At 40.1% G+C, this 21,576-nt stretch overlaps 1 protein-coding gene across 3 annotated transcripts in view; it reads left to right on the top strand.

Moving 5' to 3' along the window:
* The first annotated feature begins 410 nt into the window (after positions 1-410).
* The window catches only part of UBAP1 (ubiquitin associated protein 1), a 71,440-nt gene continuing 50,274 nt past the window's right edge, over positions 411-21,576 (top strand). The window contains exon 1 of one of the 3 annotated variants that reach the window (XM_047754472.1): positions 411-669. In XM_047754472.1, coding sequence (XP_047610428.1) covers positions 426-669 — 244 coding nt within the window. In that variant the 5' untranslated portion in view covers positions 411-425. Of the gene's footprint in view, positions 670-1,065; positions 1,179-21,576 lie in introns of those variants that run through there. The other 2 variants (XM_047754474.1, XM_047754475.1) reach the window with 2 other exon arrangements.

The following is a 21,576-nucleotide window of genomic DNA, read 5'->3' as shown; positions in this document are numbered from 1 at the left end:
TTTGGGATTGGATTACCTGGTTTAAATTCCTTTGAAAGTCAGAACTGGAGGGAGATTTAGAGGTCACCTTTCAACTCATTCGGTTGTAAACAGGAAAAGTGAGGCCCAGAAAGTATCATAGTACTTTGCACCAAGTCAATGACCCGGGGCCAGATGCCAGACATCCTTATTCCCAAATACATCTCCTTGGTAAGCCTTTGTGCGTCCCTTGGAGATTGATGGGTCGCGGCTTCCCGCCTGGGCAACTTCTTTAACCCTGACGCGTTACCCTCTCAGAGACCCATCCCCTTTCCTCCCTCCTTTCTGGTCAGCAGGGTTCACTCACTCCTTCGAAACGCTCCACACAGGAGTTGTTCAGCCCTAGGAGAGATTAGTCACCTCACCGACGACTCCTCCCATTGGCTCGAGGGGTGGAGCACGGCGCCATGACATCAGACGCCGAAAGGGGCGGAGCCGTGAGAGGAAGGAGGAGGGAAGCGGGACTTCAACATGGCGGCTGTGGTACTGGCGGAGGCTACGGTGACGGCCTGGCCTGGGGCGGCCAGAGTTGGAGGTGGTGGCGTTCGCTCTCCCTAGGAGCCGTCAGGAGCTCAGCGGGGACCGAGCCTGGGAGGCCGGTCGGCGGCAGCACCTTTCGGCTTCTGGGACGGCAGAGGCGGCGGCGTTCAGGTGAGGGGGGCCTCCCGCTGGGGGAGGGGGGAGAGGGGCGGAGTTGGAGGAGGAAGCCGGTACTGGGAGACGGATGGGGGAGGGACAGGGAAGAAGCTGGAGGCTGAGAGGAATGAAAGGAGCTGCAGCCCAGGGGGGTGTGAGGGCGAAGGGGACGGAGATGGGTGACTTGGGGAGGATTCTGGGAGAGGGGTCGGAGTGAGGGGACCAGAGTTGAAAGGGCGGAGGGCAGATGGGTTGCGGGAAAATAAATGAATTCGGATTAAGGGGACTAATACCCTCCTGGAAAATAGTCGCGGTAGAGTGAGAGAGCTCCGTGGGAATTAGAGGATGTTGATGCGAGGGACCCAGGTGTTAGTAAAGGTGAGTGATAGGAAGTTGAGAGTAAACTGGGGACGTGAAATGCAGATTTAGTTCTCCTCGAGGCGGTGAGATTCGGGAGAAAGAGAGACCAGACCCGGAGTGCGTGATCTTTGGGGGTATCTTTGACATTGTCTGGTCTTCTCCGGGTATGTTAACCTTGCTTCTTTTGTTTGTTTCTTGGGTGGAGACTTATCTATACCTGGGGTTCACAAACAGTCCCAAATCTTTCGTGGGGAACATCAAGTTATAGTTCATTTATTTGTTCTCTATCAGTGATCTCTGACCTTTATGTTATAGCCACATGTTCTTGTTTCCAGACGAGCTTCTTAAATGTATGACTGGGCATAAAAATACATTTTATATTAAGCTGAAGTGAAATTTTGAGAGTTTTTAGACACCACGAGTGTTGTAAAACCAGGTTTGGTAATTTAGTGACCTATTAAATATATTCTAACTCGATTTACTAGTGCTTTCTCTTTTTCCTCAGTTCTGATTATTAGAATTTGAGAATTTCGATAGATATGATGGATGTTTCTCTTTAGAATTTTGTCAGATTTGATGATGTGAAAAACAGGGCACTTAGTTTTTAGTGACAGCCAGCTCTTTCTAGTTAATGTCCCAACCTAGTTAAACTGAAAGTTTCTATTATTTTGTGAAAGAATGTTAACTATCTAAAGTCTAGAAAAATTGCATTGTTTGTATTAGCCTACTTTTTAAAGTGGAATTTTTTAAGTTAAATTTTCCTAATCCATCCTGTTCATTCTTTCTGTTATTTATTCAACACTTATTCAATGCCTATTGTGTATTGCATTAATAAGACATTATAATTATGGAAATGGGAAAATTAATGTTTCTCTAGTGAAAATCTATCATTGCATAGCAAATAAATTATTAACTTGCTATGGCCTCATTGGAAGGAAAAGTGTTTTTTGCAAAGGAAGACTAAGGAAGAAAATTATGTGAATGTTTAGAACTTTCTGAATTTTTTTTTTTGTCTTTTTAGGGCCGCACCCACAGCATATGGAGGTTCCCAGGCTAGGGTTCCAATTGGAGCCATAACCACCAGCCTGCACCACAGCCACAGCAACACCTGATCCTTAACCCACTGAGCGAGGCCAGGGATGGAACTCACAACCTCATGGTTCCTAGTTGGATTTGTTTCCGCTGCGCCACGATGGGAACTCCTGAATTTTTCTTTTGTTTAGTATTTGACTGATTTTATCATGACATACTTTATAACTGAAAGATTTTATTGTTCTTTTAGATTTTGAGGAAGACAATAACAGTATCCTAATATGATAATATTAGGTCTGTGAACAGTTCTCATCAATAGTTGTTAGTTCCCACTTCTTAGACTGGCAAATGTCACTTTATCTTGTGTGACTTTTCTTTGATGTCTTGACTGTGGTAACATACTTAAAATGAAAATTCCTGGAGTTCTTCTGTGGTGCAGTGGGTTAAGGATCTGACATTGTCACTGTAGTGGCTTGGGTTCAGGGTCCCTACTGTGGGTCCCTACTATGGTTTGGGTTCAGTCCCTGGCCTGGGAACTTCTGCATGTGCCAGGTTAGGCAAAAAGAAGGTTCCTGAAGTTTAATTCAGTGCCTGAAATTCTCTCCGAGTTTTTTCAGTATTACAGATATTATTTTCATTACCTCAGAGTGTAGACGTCAGTATTACACATTTTTTTTCCCTGTTCTTTAATTGTATTGTTGAATGTTTCTCGGGCTTTTCACCTGCAGATTTTTTTTTTTTTTTTTTGGCCACACCCAAGGCATGTGGAAGTTCCCAGGCCAGGGATAGAAACCGAGCTTCAACTGTGGCAATCCTTAACCTGCCTCACCACAGCTGAAACTCCTGTAAATTATTTTAAGTGTAAATCCCGCCCCTCCTCCCTCCGAATAACTCAAACCAAAACCATCATCAGTTCATCATTAGTCAGGTAATTTTCTTCAGGCAGTCTTTCTCAGGAAATGCAAAATGTAGGGTGCAGTACCTTAAAGTACACATTAAATAAGCTTCCTCTTAGAATCAGGAAAACCTTGAGTTGAAGCTTAGCAATCAGCTGGATTTAGTTTCCCACACAGCATAGGAATCTGCCTCTGGATCAGGAAGATAAGTGAAAGTCTCTTGCTTTTCCAGAATCTGATTTCTTATTGGAAAGAGCCTTTAGAGAAAGAAGAAAACAGGGTGTTGCTCTTCTAACCTGTAGCACACAGTTTCTTTTCTTTGTTCTTCTTCTTCTTTTTTTTTTTTTTTTTTTGCTTTTTAGGGCTGCACCTGTGGCATATGGAGGTTCCTAGGCTAGGGCTCAAATTGGAGCTACAGCTGCTGGCTTACTCTGGCATGGTACTCCACAGCCACAGTAACATGGGATCCAAGCCGTGTCTGTGACCTACACCACAGCTCACGGCAGCTCTGGATCCCCAACTGAGCGAGGACAGGAATTGAACCCACACCCTCAGGGATACTAGTCGGATTCGTTTCCACTGAGCTGCAATGGGAATTCCCCACAATTTCTTATAATATTGGAAAATAATTTGAATGTAAGAATAATATTTTCCTATGAATTGAGAGTTACAATTCCAGATTTTAAAAATTTTAAGGAGTTCTCTTGTGGCACAGTGGGTTAAGGATCCAGCATTGTTCCTGCAGCGGCTTGGGTAGCTGCTGTGGTGAGGGTGCAATTCCTGGCCAGTGAACTTCCACATGCCATGGGTAGGGCCAAAACTTTTTTTTTTTTTTTAAGGTGAGGGTGGCTAGATTTGTAAAGGGAAAGGTGCTAACACTGGGCCTTTGTTAATAAAATAGGCATTGTTGAACACTTTACATAATCTCAATCCTAATCTGTTTAGGTAGGTAGGTTGTGATAGGCATGCTTTCTAGGTGTTGAATTTAACCAAAGTTATAACTCTAAAATGGTAGTATATATTTGAACTCAATAAAAGTTGTTCCATTTCAGTGCCCTTAGTGCATCTGTTACATCATTTTGCCTTTTAGGTGGTCACAGGGCCATTCTAGGTTTTTTTTTTTTTTTTTTTTGCTATTTCTTGGGCCGTTCCCTCGGCATATGGAGGTTCCCAGGCTAGGGGTTGAATCGGAGCTGTAGCCACCGGCCTACGCCAGAGCCACTGCCAGAGCCACAGCAATGCGGGATCCGAGCCGCTTCTGCAACCTACACCACAGCTCACGGCAACGCCGGATCCTTAACCCACTGAGCAAGGGCAGGGATCGAACCCACAACCTCATGCGCCACGATGGGAACTCCCTATTCTAGTTTTTATCAAGTAAGTTTAAAGTATAAGCATTAGTTTTAAAGTAATGCCATTTGAGACGACTCGTTCTCATTGAAATAGTAGTAGAAATGATTAATAGTTCATTAAAATTTTAGTCACTTAAGATGTCATCAGTATTCTAGGACGAAATAAATACCTGAATATTTTGTACTTAACAAAATAAACTGGATAAAGGACTGAAAATTTTTTTTTTAATATATTGCTGAGTCAGGTTGGACCTGGTTCACTGGCCAAAATTTGTATTTGGCAGTAATCCTCACGTGTTCTCAGAATTTTGGATTGGTCATTGTCAGTTGCTTAACGCTTACCACATGCTTCCAGTGTTGAGTCACTGAATTAGCTCATGGTAATTGTGAATCTTGTGGTTACTGAGTCAAGAGCCAGCAGTGTGTGTGTTTTGGTTGCTTCACTTCCTCTCCAACACTTGATATTGTCAAACTTTTAATTTTTTTTCCTGATCCGTTCAGTTTGAAATAGTATCTACTGTATTTTTATTAGCATTTCCTCAAGTTGAAGATCTTTTTTGTTTGTTCATTGGCCATTTGTGCTTCTTTGAAGTGTATATTCAAGTTCTTTGCCTATTTTTGAGTTATTTCTCTTTTTCTGATTTATTTTTAAAATTGCCTTATGTATTTTGTATACTAATTATTTGTTAATTTATGGTTTCAAATATCCTCTCCCTATTTGTGGCTTGTCTTACCTCCTTGTAGGCTTTTGGTGAGAAAAGTTCTTAATTTTAATGAATTGAATTTTTCAGTCTTTTTTGGTTTGTGCTTTTTATATCATATTTAGGAAATCCTCTTCTGCTAGGCATGTTGTTTTAGTAAATACAAAAGTATATCTGTCTGTAATGTGGCATCTTTGCTAACATTTGGTACCAATATTGGCTTGATTATAAAGGATTATAAAGGTCAGTTTTGGGAGTTCCTGTTGTGGCTCAGTGGTTAACGAATCTGACTAGGAACCATGAGGTTTCGGGTTCGATTCCTGGCCTCGCTCAGCGGGTTAAGGATCCGGTGTTGCCATGAGCTGTGGTGTAGGGTGCAGATGCAGCTTGGATACCACATTGCTGTGGCTGTGGCATAGGCCGTTGGCTACAGCTCTGATTCCACCCCTAGCCTGGGAACCTCCATATGCTTTTCTAGGAAGCGGCCCTAGAAAAGGCAAAAAGACCAAAAAAAAAAAGTAAGGTCAGCTTCTCAAGTGTTGTGTTCCTATTGTCTTTGGAGTTATAAGGCCAGAGGTTCCCCCGCCCCTGCTTTTTTTGGGCTGCTCTTGTGGCTCATGGATACTCCCAGGTTAGGGGTCGAATCAGAGCTGCAGCTGCCGGCCTACACCACAGCAATGCCAGATTTCAGCTATGTCTTCGACCTATACCACAGCTCAGGGCAACACTGGATCCTTAACCCAATGATCGAAGCCAGGGCTTGAACCATGTCTTCATGGATACTAGATGGGTTCATTACTGCTGAGCCACCATGGCAACTCTGGGAGGGTTGTTTCTTTGTGTTTTGTTTTTGTTTTGTTTTTTGTTTTTTTTTTGGCTTCCACAGCCAGGACACGTAGAAGTTCCCTGGTCAGGGATTGAACCTACACCGTAGCAGTGACCAGAGCCACTCCAGTGACAATGCTGAATCCTTAACTCTCTGAGCCACAGGAGAACGCCAGGGCCAAAGAGTTTTTAAAAGCAGTTTGAATTGTTCTATGCTGAATTCTACTCTGCTCAAGTCCTATCATGAATATGCTGTATGCTTAGCTTAAAACTTAGCCGGTTTTGCTGTTCAGGGTAATTTGGCTTTGGGAAAGATCCCCAGTGCTCTCCTTACTTGCTGCAAACAATAAATCTTTTCTTCTCCCGAAAATAAACAAACAAGCTTTAATGGTGCCTTATACACAGGTTACATATATTTCTCCAAACAGGGAAACCAACAGATTTGTCAGTGAAGTATGCATTTTACTAAATTTTGATAACATTGACAATGAGAGGCTTTTCTTTTTGTTTTTTTCTTGTTGAATTTCATTGCTATTTATTATTAAATTTTTTTTATTGTAGTTGATTTACATTGTTCTGTCAATTTTTGCTGTACAGCAAAGTGACCCAGTCATGTATCTATACACACTCTCTTTCTCATGTTATCTTTCAGCATGTTCCATCACAAAAGCACAAGTGATTGGACATAATTCCCTGTGCTGTACAGCAGGACCTCAGATAATGAGAGACTTGTATTATGTGGACAGTTCATAAAGAATCAATCAGTCTAAGCAGTTATCAACTAAAATAGGTTCAGAAAGTTTATTTTTCTGGGCCACACCTGGAGCATGTGGAAGTTCCTGGGCTAGGGATTGGATCCATGCCACAGCATTGACCTGGGTAGCTGCAGTGACAACTCACTGAGCTACAAGGGAACTCCCAGAAAGATTTTTTTTTTGTCTTTTCTTTTTTTGGCCACTCTGAGGCAAATGGAGTTCCCAGGCCAGGGATCAGTCGTAGCTGCAGTTGCAACCTACAGCATAGCTGGGGCAATGCTGGATCATTATCCCGCTGTGCTGGTCTAGGGAGTGAACCTGTGTCCCAGCTCAGTGGGACCCCTCCCATTGTGCCACAGTGGAACTCCCCAGAAAGATTTTTTGATGTCTGGTTTTGGCTTCATTAGGAATAATTGTGGATGGTGAAAGGGCTGATGTGGAAACATTGTTGAAAAAAATTTGCTTTTATTTTCAAGTATGCAGTATTATATAATTAGGATAAAATTCTGTGTAATGTAACTATGTGGTCAAGTGAAGAAGAGAAATAGGTAAATTTTTCTAAACAGGAACTTTTTTTAAAAAAAGGTATCATATATTTATGGTATTTAAATTCTTTTTAAAAGAATGAAGTAACTCTTCTCAGTATTGGAGAAATTTTATCTATTTAAAGTTATGATGGAGTTCCCATCGTGGCACAGCAGAAATGAATCTGACTAGGAACCATGAAGTTTTGGGTTCGATCCCTGGCCCCGTTCAGTGGCTTGGGGATCTAGTGTTGCCGAGAGCTGTGGTGTAGGCAGGCGGCTGCAACTTTGATTAGACCCCTAGCCTGGGAACCTCCATATGCCTCGGGTGTGGCCCTGAAAAGACAAAAAAAAAAAAAGCTATGATGGGGAGTACCCTGGTGTTCTGGTTTTTAGGACTCAGTGCTTTCATCACTTTGGTCTGAGTTCAGTCCCTGGTCTGGGAACTAAGACCCCACATCAAGACACTGTACACCTCAGCCAAAAAAAAAAAAAAGTTATGATGAACAATGAAATTGACTAGGACTTTTGCGAGGGAGGATAGTGTTTTTCTGGTTTACTTTGTTGTTTTTAATTATTATAAATTATTACTATTTTTTAATTTTAGGGCCGCACCTGGGGCATATGGAAGTTTCCAGGCTAGGGGTTGAATTGGAGCTGCGACTGCAGGTCTTTGCCACAGTCACAGCAATGCCACATCCAAGCCGAGTCTGTAGCCTGCACTTTTGCTCACTGCAACCCCAGATCCTTAACCCACTGAGCCAGGCTAGGGATCGAACTTGTGTTCTAATGGATATTAGTCGGGTTTGCTACCGCTGAGCCACAGCAGGAGCTCCTTTACTTTTGTTTTTTTTTAAAACTCTCTGCCCAGTTCCTTTGACATGTTGCTCCTATCCACCGTTAGACCTTTATCTCTTAAGATACATGTATACATGTATATATAAATCTTGAAGTATTTGATTTTCTCTGTTGTGTATTAAGACCCCTTAAAACCTTTTTTTTCCCCCATGAGAAGACAAGAGTTTGACTTTAAACTTTGACTTTAGAAACTGTTCTTCTAAGGAGTTGAATGTTTTGATCTTAGCAAAGATCACACGTTGAAATATAAAACACCCATCAGACGTTAACTATACTGCAAATTCTATATAGTGATATATAGTATACTCTTGATATTTGCGAAAGATATGTCCCTAGATTTTTGAGAATATTTGCATAAATACCATAATTTAGAATGTCCCTCATAACTTATAGAAAAAATAATGGAAATCTTTAGTTACCATCAAATTTGATGGGTAAATAGAAGAGAACAACAAAGTTAGAGATTCTGATACCACATTCAGTCTTTAGTTACCTTTAACTTCAGTATTTTTCTGTTTTGTTACTACTGGCTGGCCTAGCACCAGCCTCCTTTAATAACCCTTTGGAGACTCAGGATCGGGTTGGCCTTGCTTGGCTTGTGCTGCAACTCATCATCATGGTGTTAGTCCTAGGCGAGGTTGTATCCTCCTTCCCATTTATCCCCTCATTAGTAAGAATGGAATCTTACCAATTCTGACTTCTTCCTATAGTTTGGGAGTGCTAATATTTCTTTCCAGAGTTCAGTGGGGAAGGATATGGGCAGTAACTTCCCCATTTCCTCCTCCTGGTAGATATACCTTATACCACACACCTTGTAAGTAAGTGATTCCTTTCTGTGGATGGAATTCAAAGTCAAATGTCAGCCAGATTACGAATTATGTATGGAGTGGCTTTTGTCGGTGTAGGGGCAGGGGGGAGGAGAAAAATTCTCAAAAATTTTTCTATTGAACGTTACTCTATTTCCAAGTGATGATAATAATAAGAAACAAACTAAAGAATGTACCACAGATTTTGTTCTGAAATAATTTAAAAATCACTGAATTGTTTATATTCTGTTCCATCCATTATCTGAAATAAGAAATTCTAGATAATTCTTATGAATTAACAGGGAATCTAACTTTATCCTTGTACTAGTTTTTGTAATACTAGTTTACTTATCTGGCTTATTCAGAGACCTAGGCATTTTACCTAAGCAGAATTTCAAGGTAGTAGAACATTTCCACTTTGAGAACCCATATAAAACAAAATTGTTAGGTGGTACCTCATAGTAGTTTTAATTTGCATTTATCTAATAATTAGTGACATTGAACATCTTTTCATGTGTTTTTTTGGCCATCTATAAGTCTTCTTTGGAAAGTTGTTTAGATCTTCTGCCCATTTTTTGATGGGATTGTTTGGTTTTTTTTTTTTTTTTTGGTATTGAGTGCAGGAGGTGTTTCTATATCTTGGAGATTAATCCCTTATCAGTCTCTCTCTCTTTTTTTTTCCTTTGCTTTTTTAGGGCTGCACACATGGCATATGAAGTTCCCAGGCTAGGGGACAAATCGGAGCTACAGCTGCCAGCTTATACCACAGCAACAGGGGATCTTAGCCTCATCTGTGACCTTCACCACAGCTCATGGCAACACTGGATCCCTGACCCACTGAGTGAGGTGAGGGATAGAACCCACATCTTCATGGATACTAGTCAGATTTGTTTCCGATGTACTACACCTGGAACTCCCCCTTTTCAGTCTCTTAATTAGCAAATATTTTCTCCCATTCTGAGTTGTCTTTTCATTTTGTTTAGGGTTTCCTTTGCTGCCAAAAACTTTTAAGTTTAATTAGATCCCATTTGTTTATTTTGTTTTTATTGTCATTACTCTAGGAGGTGGATCTGAGAAGATACTGGTGTGCTTTATATCTGAGAAGGTTTGGCCTATGTTTTCCTCTAAGAGTTTTATAGTATCCAGAATTACATTTTAGGTCCTTTTTTTGGGGGGGGGAGGGGAGTTTAGGGCTGCACCTGTGGCATGTGGAGATTCCCAGGCTAGGGGTCGAATTGGAGCTATAGCTGCAGGCCTACACCACAGAACAGCACCGCCAGATCTGAGCCGCATCTGTGACCTACACCACAGCTCATGGCAATGCCAGATTCTTAACCCACTGAGCGAAGCCAGGGATTGAACCCAAAACCTCATGGTTCCTAGTCGGATTCGTTTCTGCTGTGCCACAATGGGAACTCCACATTTAGGTCTTTAATGCAGTTTGAGTTTATTTTTGTGTATGGTGTTAAGGAGTGTTCTAATTTCATTGTTTTATATGTAGCCATCCGATTATTGAAGGGACTCTCTTTTTTCCATGTATATTCTTACCTCCTTTGTCATAGATTAGTTGACCATAGGTGTGTGGGTTTAATTCTGGGCTTTCTCTCCAGTTCCACTGATGTATATTTCTGTTTTTGTGCCCGTACCATACTGTTTTAATGCCTGTAGCTTTGTAGTATAGTCTGAAGTCAGGGAGCCTGATTCCTCCAGCTCCATTTTTCTTTCTCAGGATGGCTTTGGCTATTCTGGGTCTTGTGCTTCCAAACAAGCTTTAAGAGATATTTTGTTTTAGTTTTGTGAAAAGTGGCATTGGTAGTTTGATAGGGATTGCATTGAATCTGTAGATTGCCTTGACTCTGTAGGTTGCCTTGGGTAGTTTAGTCATTTTGACAGTATTGATTCTTCCAATCCAAGAGTATGGTATATCTTACTTTAATTTATTATAAGGTTGTTTTTTGTTTTTTTGTTTTTTGGTCTTTTTGCTTTTTCTAGGGCCGCTCCTGCAGCATATGGAGGTTCCCAGGCTAGGGGTCTAATCAGAGTTGTAGCCGCTGGCCTACACCAGAGCCATAGCAACCAGGGATCCGAGCCGTGTCTGCAACCTACACCACACCTCACGGCAATGCCGGATCCTTAACCCACTGAGCGAGGCCAGGGATTGAACCCGCAACCTCATGGTTCCTAGTTGGATTCATTAACCACTGAGCCATGACGGGAACTCCCTATTATAAGGTTTTTAATTAGTGTCTTTTGCCAGGAGAGATTATATTGTAATGAACAGAACTCTGGATAGTGAGTTGAATTTTCTAAAGTTATAGTTCTGATTTAGTATTTATTTATTTTATTTCATTTTATTTGTCTTTTTGTCTTTTGAGAGCCGCAGCCATGGCACATGGAGGTTCCCAGGCTAGGGGTTGAATCGAAGCTGTGGCCACTGGCCTACACCATAGCCATAGCAACGCCAGATCCGAGCCATGTCAGTGACCCACACCACAGCTCACAGGAATGACGGATCCTTAACCCACTGAGTGAGGCCAGGGAACGAACCCACAACCTCATGGTCCCTAGTCGGATTCATTTCCGCTGCACCACGACTGGAACTCCTGATTTACCATTTAAAATCCAACCATCTCTGGAGTTCTTTCATGGCTCACTGTGTTAAAGATCTGGTATCGTTACTGCTGAGGCTCTGGTCTTGTCCTGGAAACTTCCATGTGCTGTGGGCATGGCCAAAAAACAAAACAGAGCAAAAAATCCCAACCCTCTCTTTACTGAATTTTTTAATTTGTAAAACTGATAGGAATACTTGCTTATATCTAAAAGCATATGAGATTTAGATAAGATGATCTATGTAATGGTATTTTCAAAACTGCATGAGACTTCATCATATAGTTTTGAAAATTATGAAGGTTTTTAACATATGCTTCATTAGAAGCATAATACTTTCCCACTGTCAGCTAATATTCTTGTTTTCTAAAGCTAATATACTACGTTTTATCCTGGAATTCTCCGTAACTTCTTTTATGCTTGATGTGTGTCTGTTGTTACTATTATTAATATTTTGTCCATATCTTGTGGAAGTTCTCGGCCAGGGATTGAACCTGCACTATAGCAGCAACCCAAGCGGCAAAAAAAAAAAAAAAAATTCTATTTGCATATTCCTGTGTCTTCCTACTGTGTGCGCTCTTTTTTTTTGGCCAAGGCATGCAGCAGCTTGATGTGGGAATCTCAGTTCTCAGACTAGGGCTTTAACCTGGGCCTCAGTGGTAAAAGTGCTGAATCCTAACCCCTAGATCAACAGGGAATTCCTTTTTTTTTTCTTCGCTTTTTAGGGCCGCACCTGTGGCATATGGAGATTCCCAGGCTAGGGGTCTAATTGGAGCTACAGCTGCCAGCCTCTGCCACAGCCACACCAGCGCCAGATCTGAGCCTCATCTGGGACCTACACCACAGCTCACAGTAATGCTGGATCCTTAACCCACTGAGTGAGGAACCCTCAACCTCATGGTTCCTAATCGAATTCGTTTCCGCTGTGCCACTGTGGGAACTCCCCTTTTTTTCAGCTGTTCTTGTGGGATGTTCCATTCACAATTTGATTAAAGTCCACACTTACATATTTTTTTTTTTATTGTGGTTGATTTACATGTTCTGTCAATTTCTGCTCTACGGCAAAGTGACCCAGTCATACATATTATATATATATTCTTTTTCTCCTATTATCTTCTGTCATGTTCTTTCGCAAGTGTTTTGTGATATATACAGCAGCGCCCCGCTTTCATGTTATTGATACATGGAGAAACTAGGCCATTTGTCCTGAACGTATTCCACATTCAGGATTTATCTTTGTGTTCTTATGTTGTGTTTTGGCTTGCTTCTCTAATGCTTACAAAGTCATGGTTAGAAGCTTCATTTTTGAAAAAATTATTTTTGGCTCTGCATGTATCATTTGGAAGTTCCTGGGCCAGGGATCGAATCCACACCACAGCAGTACCAGAGCCACAGCAGTGACAATGTTGGATCCTTAACCTCCTGACCCACCAGGAAACTCCAGAAGCTTGATTTAATTGTTTAGATGGGGAGAGTAGCATCACATAGGTGGTGCTGTATATTGCCTTTTGCATCACATCAGGAGGTACATAATAATGAATGGTTGTCCCACTTTTTCTAGTTGTGTTCAGATAGTGTCAGCCCAGTTCTTCTATTATAGGATTCCCTATTAATTTTCATCTAATAGTTTAGCATCCATTGATGATACTTGAATCAATTATTTAATTAGAAGTTGTAAACTTGTATCATCATGCTATTTCTGTCATATTTATGCTTATGAGGTGCCATTTTTTTCTCTGAAGAAGAGCTTTCCTTTGTCAGCTATCTTACCCTAAAGTATAGTTTCTACTGCGAAAGAACGATGAATGCTTAATTCCTTTCTTTTAATTACCAACTTCAAACTAAAGACTTGGTATAATGTTAGCAGGTTGGGTTTGTGGTTGAGGGTTTTTGTTTTTTTTTTTCTGTCTTGGTTTTCTATAGATCTTTCCTAATCTTTGAATTTCATCATAGACTTGTGGGTTTATACCATGTGTTTGAAGTAGTTATAGTTGTTTTTTTTTTTTTTTTGTCTTTTTGCCTTTACTTGAGCCACTCCCGCGGCATATGGAGGTTCCCAGGCTAGGGGTCTAATCGGAGCTGTAGCTCCCAGCCTATACCAGAGCCACAGCAACTCGGGATCCGAGCCACGTCTGCAATCTACACCACAGCTCAAAGCAACGCCGGATCGTTAACCCACTGAGCAAGGGCAGTGACTGAACCCGCCACCTCATGGTTCCTAGTCGGATTCATTAACCACTGCACCACGACGGGAACTCCAGTTGTTCTTTTTTGATGCACTTGTTTCATCTTTGATCAGTGGGAACCATTTCAAGTTGGTAGCTGTTTTGCCTTTTTTTTTTTTTTGTCTTTTTAGGGCTGCACCCACAGCATATGGAGGTTCCTAGGCTAGGGGTCCAATTGGAACCGTAACCATCAATCTATACCACAGCAACACAGGATCTGAGCCATATCTGCGACCTATGCCACAGCTCATGGCAACGCTGGATTCTTAACCTGCTGATTGAGGCCAGGGATTGAACCCGCATCCTCATGGATGCTAGTTGGGTTTGCTAACCGCTGAGCCATGATGGGAACTCCACAAGTTGGTAGCTTTTTGACATGATCTGTAAATCTTTGAAAAATTTTTGCTTTCATGCACATCAAATGGCCCAGATTCACAAGTTCTTCCTGCACATGTGAAAACAACCATTTTTTCAGTGTAGGCATACAGAAGGCCAACAGACACATGAAAAGATGCTCAACATTATTTATTATCAGGGAAGTACAAATAAAAACCACAATGAAATATTACCTCCCACCTCTCAGAATGGCTGTTATCAAAAAGACAGCAAATAACAAGTGCTGGTGAGGATGTGGAGAAAAGGGAACCCTCATGCACTGTTGATGGGAGTGTAAATTGGTGCAGCCACTAAGAAAGACAGTATAGAGATTCCTCAAAAAAAAAAGAACTACGATATCATCCAGCAATTCCACTTCTGGGTATTTATCTGAAGAAAACAAAAATATTAATTGGAAAACATATACACACCCCTGTGTTCACTGTAACATTATTTACAATAGCCAAGATATGGAAGCAACCCAAGTGTCCATCAGTACATGAATGGATGAAGATGTAGTGTATATATATATATACACAATAGGATGCAAATCAGCCATAAAAAAGAATGAAATCTTGCCATTTGTGACAACATGGGTGGACCTAGAGGATGTTATGCTAAGTGAAATAATTCAGAAAAAGAAATACTGCATGGTTTCACTTATATGTGAAATCTAAAAAACAAATGAACAAACAAAACAGATAGATGCAGAGAACAAACAGGTGATTGCTAGAGGGGAAGGGAATTGAAAGAGGAGAGAAATAGATGAGGGAGATTAAGAGGTTCAAACTCCAGTTGCAAAATAAATGAGTCAGAGGGATGAGATGTGCAATATGGTAAATATGGGGATAAAACATACAGGGTGGAGAAAAATAATAACTATACAACAAAATAACTGGTGACATAGCATATGTAGACTTCTGGTGATGGTTTTGAAATGTACAGAAATAACCAAGCACTATAGTTGTGTAATAGGAACTAATATACTGTCGTAGGTCAAATATACTTCAGAAACAAACTCAGAAAAAGAAATGAGATTTGTGGTTATCAGAGAAGAGGGTAAGGGGAGTGGAAGTTGGATAAAGACAGTCAAAAGGTACGAAATTCTTAGTTACAAGATAAATAAGTACTAGGGATGTAATATACAACATGATAAATATGATGAACACTTCTGTATGTTATATTTGAAAGTTGTTGAGAGTAAATCCTGAGTCTCATCACACGCGCAGTTTTTCTTCTTTTTAGTTTTGTATCTATATGAAATGATGGATCTTCACTAAACATAAGATAATTATCTCATGATGTATGTAAGTCATACTGTCCACCTTACACAGTGCTGTATGTCAATTATATCTCAATAAAACTAGAAGGAAAAAAAGAATTAATGCGGAAATATTGAGAGCTCAAAATCTGGTTGCCAGCACGCTCATTGGTAAAAATAACTTTCTTTTTTTTTTTTTTTGTCTTTCCGCCTTTTCTAGGGCTGCACCTGTGGCATGTGGAGGTTCCCAGTCTAGGGGTCCAATTGGAGCTGCAGCCGCCAGCCTACACCAGAGCCATAACAACGCCAGATCTGAGCCGTGTCTGCGACCTACACCACAGCTCATGGCAACGCCGGATCCTTAACCTACTGAGCGAGGCTAGGGTCCGAACCTGAAACCTCATGGTTCCTAGTCAGATTTGTTAACCACTGAGCCATGACGGGAACTCTGATAAAAATATTTCTGAAAATATTTTTAAAAACTGCAAATTAGTATTGATTTTTACAATGTAGATGTCAGAATTAGGGCTTTTACTTCTTTACTATTTTGCCTTTTTTCCCCTCTTACATAAAAAATCTTGGTTCCTTGCAATAAACATAATTATTTGCAATTTGCTATATTGTATATATACATAAATGACTTTAAAATGGTAATACTGATTTACTGCTAACAATAACAAGTAAAACAGAAATTCTTTGTAGTTCTTTATGTTCTTAGAACATATTCCACTAATATGCACAGTTAGAATATTGAGTTCTAAAGTCACTTGAAATAATTATTTTTTCTATGTGGTCATTTTGCTTATTTCACGTACAGTTAGGTTTATTTCAGTTTATATTCATTGAGAGACTTAAAAAATTGTATTGTTTGGAACATGTAATACATAGTTATTTTGAAACTTGGAATATAGATACATAAAAAGAAAAAGTGTAAAGATACAAAAATTCCACCATTGGAAATATTCACTATTAAAATACTTGTTTAGCTAACATTTATTTATTAGAAACATAATATGTGTGTGTGTCTGTGTGTGTTTCCTTTTTTGTCTGCCCCATGGGATATGGAATTCCTGGGCCAGTGATCAAATCTGAGCTGCAGGTGCAACCTACGCTGCAGGTGCAGCAGTGCCAGATCCTTAAAATGTTGTGCCAGGCCAGGGATTGAACCTGTGTCCCAGCGCTCCAGGGACGCTGCTGATTTTGTTGCGCCACAGTGGGGACTCCTAGAAATGTATTTTGATTAGGATTGTTCTAAGTACAGTTACCCTATGAGGTAGTTGCTGTTATTATCCCCATTTTACAGATTGGGTATCTGAAGCTCAGAGATGCAAACTTGTCCAGGGAACGCATAACTAATAAGTGGCACAGCTGGGATTTGACCTTGACTTTTTTTGGGGGGCGTGTCTTTGGGCCAGGGATTGAATGTGTGCCGGACAGCAACCCTAGCTGCTGCGATGCCAGATCCTTAAACTACTGTGCCACAAGGGAACTCTGACCCCTTTTTTAATCACTGCACATCTTGTTTTCAGTCTCTCTTTCTGTGCTTGTAAACAGACATTTTAAATTTTATTTAATTTGTTTGGGTTCATCATACTCTTAACAGTGTCTTTTGAAGAGAAGTTTTCAATTTTGATGAAATCTTTTTTTCTTTCAGTATTTGTGCTTTGGTGTTACATCTAAGAAATTGTTACCTAACCTCAGATCAGAAAGATTTTCTCGGGAGTTCCCATCGTAGCGCAGTGGTTAACGAATCCGACTAGGAACCATGAGGTTGCGGGTTCGGTCCCTGCCCTTGCTCAGTGGGTTAACGATCCGGCGTTGCCGTGAGCTGTGGTGTAGGTTGCAGACGCGGCTCGGATCCCGAGTTGCTGTGGCTCTGGCGTAGGCCGGTGGCTACAGCTCCGATTCAACCCCTGGCCTGGGAACCTCCGTATGCTGCGGGAGCGGCCCAAGAAATAGCAGCAACAACAACAACAACAATGACAAAAGACAAAAAAAAAAGAAAGATTTTCTCCTGTGTTCTTTCTTCTAGAAGTTTTATAGTTACAGATTTTAAAGAGTCTGTGGTCTGTTTTTAGTTAATTTTTTTTTTTTTGTCTTTTTGCCATTTCCTGGGCCGCTCCCACGGCATATGGAGGTTCCTAGGCTAGGGGTTGAATTGGAGCTGTAGCCACTGGCCTACACCAGAGCCACAGCAACACGGGATCTGAGCCACGTCTGCAACCTGCACCATAGCTCACAGCAATGCCGGATCCTTAACCCACTGAGCAAGGCCAGGGATCGAACTCGCAACCTCATGGTTCCTAGTCAGATTCGTTAACCACTGAGCCATGATGGGAACTCTTTTTTTTTTTTTTTAATATCGCTATCCATTTGTTCCAGCACCTTTTGTTGAAAAGATGATTACCCTTTCTCTATTGAATTGCTTTTGTACCTTAAACATATTTTGCCTGTATATATGTGGATTTGTTTTTGGACTCTGTTCTATTCTTTTGATCGATTTGCCTGTGTTTATGCCAGTAACATTATCTTGATAACCATAGTTTATAAATTTTGAAATCAGGCAGTTAATGTTTCTTTATGACTGTCTAGGTCTTACTTTTTTGTGTAAATTTTAGAATTAGTTTGTCAAGATATTCAAAAAGCCTGCTACTGTTTTGTTGGGATTGTATTTAATGTACAGCTCATTTTGGGGTTAATCAACATCTTAACAGTATTGAGTGTTAGAACCTATGAGTTTGGTGTATCTCTCCATTTATTTAGGTGTTTGCTATGGACTGGCTTTGTGTATTCTGAAATTGATGTTGAAACCTAACCCTCATTGAGATGGTATTTGGAGGTTGGACTTTTTAAAGGTAATTAAGTCATAAGCAGGGATCTTTAGGAATGGGATCATTGCCCTTATTATATTAACCTATTTATTTATTTTGTCTTTTTAGGGCGGCACCCATGGCATATGGAGGTTCCCAGGCTAAGGGTCGAATTGAAGCTGCATGCGCCGTCCTATGACACAGCCACAGCAATGCCAGATCTGAGCTTTGTCTGCAACCTATACCGTAGCTACAGCAACACCGGGGATCCTTAACCCACTAAGCAAGGCCAGGGATCAGACCTGCATCTTCATGGATACTAGTCAGGTTCTTAACCCTCTGAGCCACAATGGAAAAGAGGCCTTGTAAAAGTGGCCTTTTCCATGGCCATATGAGGTTGTAGCAAAAAGACAGCTGTCAGTAAATCAGGAAGTAGGCTGTCACCAGACAGCAAATCTGCCAGTGCCTTGATCCTGAATGTCTCAGCTTCCAGAACTGTGAAAAATACATTTTTGTTTTTTATAAGCCACCTAGTCTATTGTATTTTGTTATAGTAGCTTGAATCGACTAAGACAGTCTTCTTAAATTTTCTCAGTAATCTTTTGTAATTTTCATTGTACAGGTCTTGAACATTTTTTTTGCAGATAACATCCCAAAGTGTTTCATAATTTTGAGTATTGTAAATGGTGATTTTTAGGAGTTCCTGTTGTGGCTTATCGGTGATGAACCTGACTGAGGTGCTGATTCATGAGGATGCGGGTTTGATCCCTGGCCTGGCTCAGTGGGTTAAGGATCCAGCATTGCTGTGAGCTGTGGTGTATGTCACAGATGGGGTTTGGATCTGGCTTGGCTGTGGCTGTGGTGTAGGCCAGCAGCTACAGCTCCAATTCAATCCCTAGCCTGGAAATTTCCATATGCCACAGGTGTGATTGTAAAAAAACAAAAATAAGTAAATAAATAAATGGTGTTTTTAAAAATTTCAGTTTCTGATTGTTCATTGGTAGATATAAAAATACAGTTAATATTGAGCTTATGTTTTCTCAGCTTGCTAAACTTGTGTATTACTTGTATTATTCTTTTGTAGATTCCACTAGATTTCCTACCGACCATGTTATCTCTGAATAAGGACAGGTTTTATATGTTCTTTCCAGTCTAGATGTCATTTAATTCTTTTTCTTGCCTTATTCCTGAATTTAAGAGGAAAGTAGTTCACTGTTGGGTATGATGTAGACTGTAGGGTTTTTTTTTTATTTTTATTTTTTATAAATGCCCTTTATCAAATTGGGGAAATCCCCTTCTATTCTTAGTTACTCTGTCTTTCAGAAATGGATGTTGAATTTTGTTAAATGTTCTGTGTTTCTTGAGATAATCTTAACGGTTTTTCTCTTTTAGTTTGTTAATGTGGTGAATTGCATTGATTAATTTTTAAAATTCAACCAATCTTGCATTCCTGGGAAAAACCCCACTTTGTCACTATATATTATCCTTTTTATATATTGTTGGGTTTAAGTTGCTAAAATTTTAAGAATTTTTACATTGATGTTATGAGGGTTATTGTTTTGTAGTTTTCTCTCGTAATGTCTTTGTTTTGGTATCAAGATAATCTGTTTTATAGAATGAGTTGGAAATTATTCCTTCCTCTTTAATATTTTGGAAGAGTTTGTCTTGTATCGATATTTTTCCTTAGTTATTTGGTAGATTTCACCAGTAAAGCCACCTGAGCTCTGACTTTTCTGTCTTTTTGCCTTTTTAGGGCTGCACCTGTGGCATATGGAGGTTCCCAGGCTAGGGGTCCAATTGGAGCAACCTCATGTTTCCTAGTTGGATTTGTTTCTGCTGTGCCATGGCGGGAACTCCTTCTTTAGCATGTTTTGTGTTCAACCATGCCATTGGTTTTTTTATTGCCAAATAATATTCCATAGCATGGATATTTTATATTTTATTTATCCATTCAACAGTTAATGGACATTTGGGTTGCTTCCACTTTGTGGATATATGTTTTCATTTCTCTTGGGGATTACATTTAACACCTTACATTTCTAACAGTCTAGTTTGAACTGATAGTGACTTAACTTCAGTATCATATAAAAGACTCTGCTTCTGTATGATTCAGTCCTACCCCCTTTAAATGTTCTTACAAATTGCAACTTTATATACAATGTAGATGAATCCACAGGGCATTATGGTAAGTGAAATAAGCCAGACTTGGAAAGATTATAACACAGGTTTTTTTTTTTTTTTTCTTTCTTCCTGGCTGCACCTGGGATTGAACCTGTGCCACAGCAGTGACCCTAGTCCACAGTAGTGGCAGTCCTGGATCCTTAACCTACTGTGTTACTAGGGAACTCTATAACAGATTTATAATTTTGTGTGTTTTAAAAAAAATCCTGTACTAAATAAAAAGGGGGGTTGAGGATTGAACCCGTGTCCTCATGAATACTGGTTGGGTTTGTTACTGCTGAGCCATGGTGGGAACTCCTTACTACTCTTTAAATTAGAATTTAGTATCTATATATAAGTATACACGTATACAAATACATGAGGTTTGTTTTTTATTTTCCTTTTTTTCTCCCCTTGTCAAGTTTAGGTATCAGTATATGCTAAACTTATATAATAACTTGGAAATTCAGCAACATTCATTCAGTAGGTATTTACTGAGCACTATTTACAGTCAGTACGCTTGGTTCAGGTGAGCACAGCAAGTGGTTCTTGTAGTCATAGTGCTTAAAACCTAGTGGGGAAGATAAGACAATACATAAATCCTGTGTAAACTACAAATGGCAAAGCTGTGTTTGTCTCTTTCCATTTTATGTTTTCGAATAATTTAAAAAAAGGAGTAATCTCTTTCTTAAAGAATTGATACAACTATAAATAAAAGCACCTATTCTGGTGCTTATATTTACATAGAAGTATTTTATTTGCCTGTCAAATTACTTAACAACCTTTACCTTCTCCCCTCAAATCTTTGATAGACTGTCAAGCAGTGCCATCTTTATATATATATGTAAAGCTGAACCAACGGCATATGGAGGTTCCCAGGCTAGGGGTTGAATCAGAGCTACGGCTGCCAGCCTATACTGTAGCCACAGCAACGTGGGATTCGAGCTGTGTCTGCAACCTACGCCACAGTTCACGGGCAACACCAGATCCCCAACCCACTGAGCAAGGCCAGGGATCGAATCCACATCCTCATGTATACTAGTCAGATTTGTTTCCACTGTGCCACAACGGTAACTCCATCTTTGTATTTTTTGTTCCCTGGTTATTTCATGTGTTCCCTTGAAGGTATGATTTCTCAAATTTGATGAGCAGGGCTCTTACTTGTTTTTATGGAAAGAATTTATTTAAATTTCACATGACATTTTGAAATGGTCAGAATGATGAAATCCACTGCTGGAAGGACAGAAAATTATGTTTGTATTTACTTCTCTCAGGTCAGATTAATAGTCTCTGGTGTGATAGTTAGCTGCTTTTTATTTTAAGTTAACTGGTTATCTTGTATTGGCTACATGTAGAGTGAAATAGTGTTATTAGT

This window comes from Phacochoerus africanus, chromosome 12 (assembly GCF_016906955.1).
Source record: "Phacochoerus africanus isolate WHEZ1 chromosome 12, ROS_Pafr_v1, whole genome shotgun sequence".
Classification (NCBI taxonomy): domain Eukaryota; kingdom Metazoa; phylum Chordata; class Mammalia; order Artiodactyla; family Suidae; genus Phacochoerus; species Phacochoerus africanus.
Note: the sequence above shows the minus strand (reverse complement) of the source record. Positions and strands in the feature narration are given on the sequence as shown.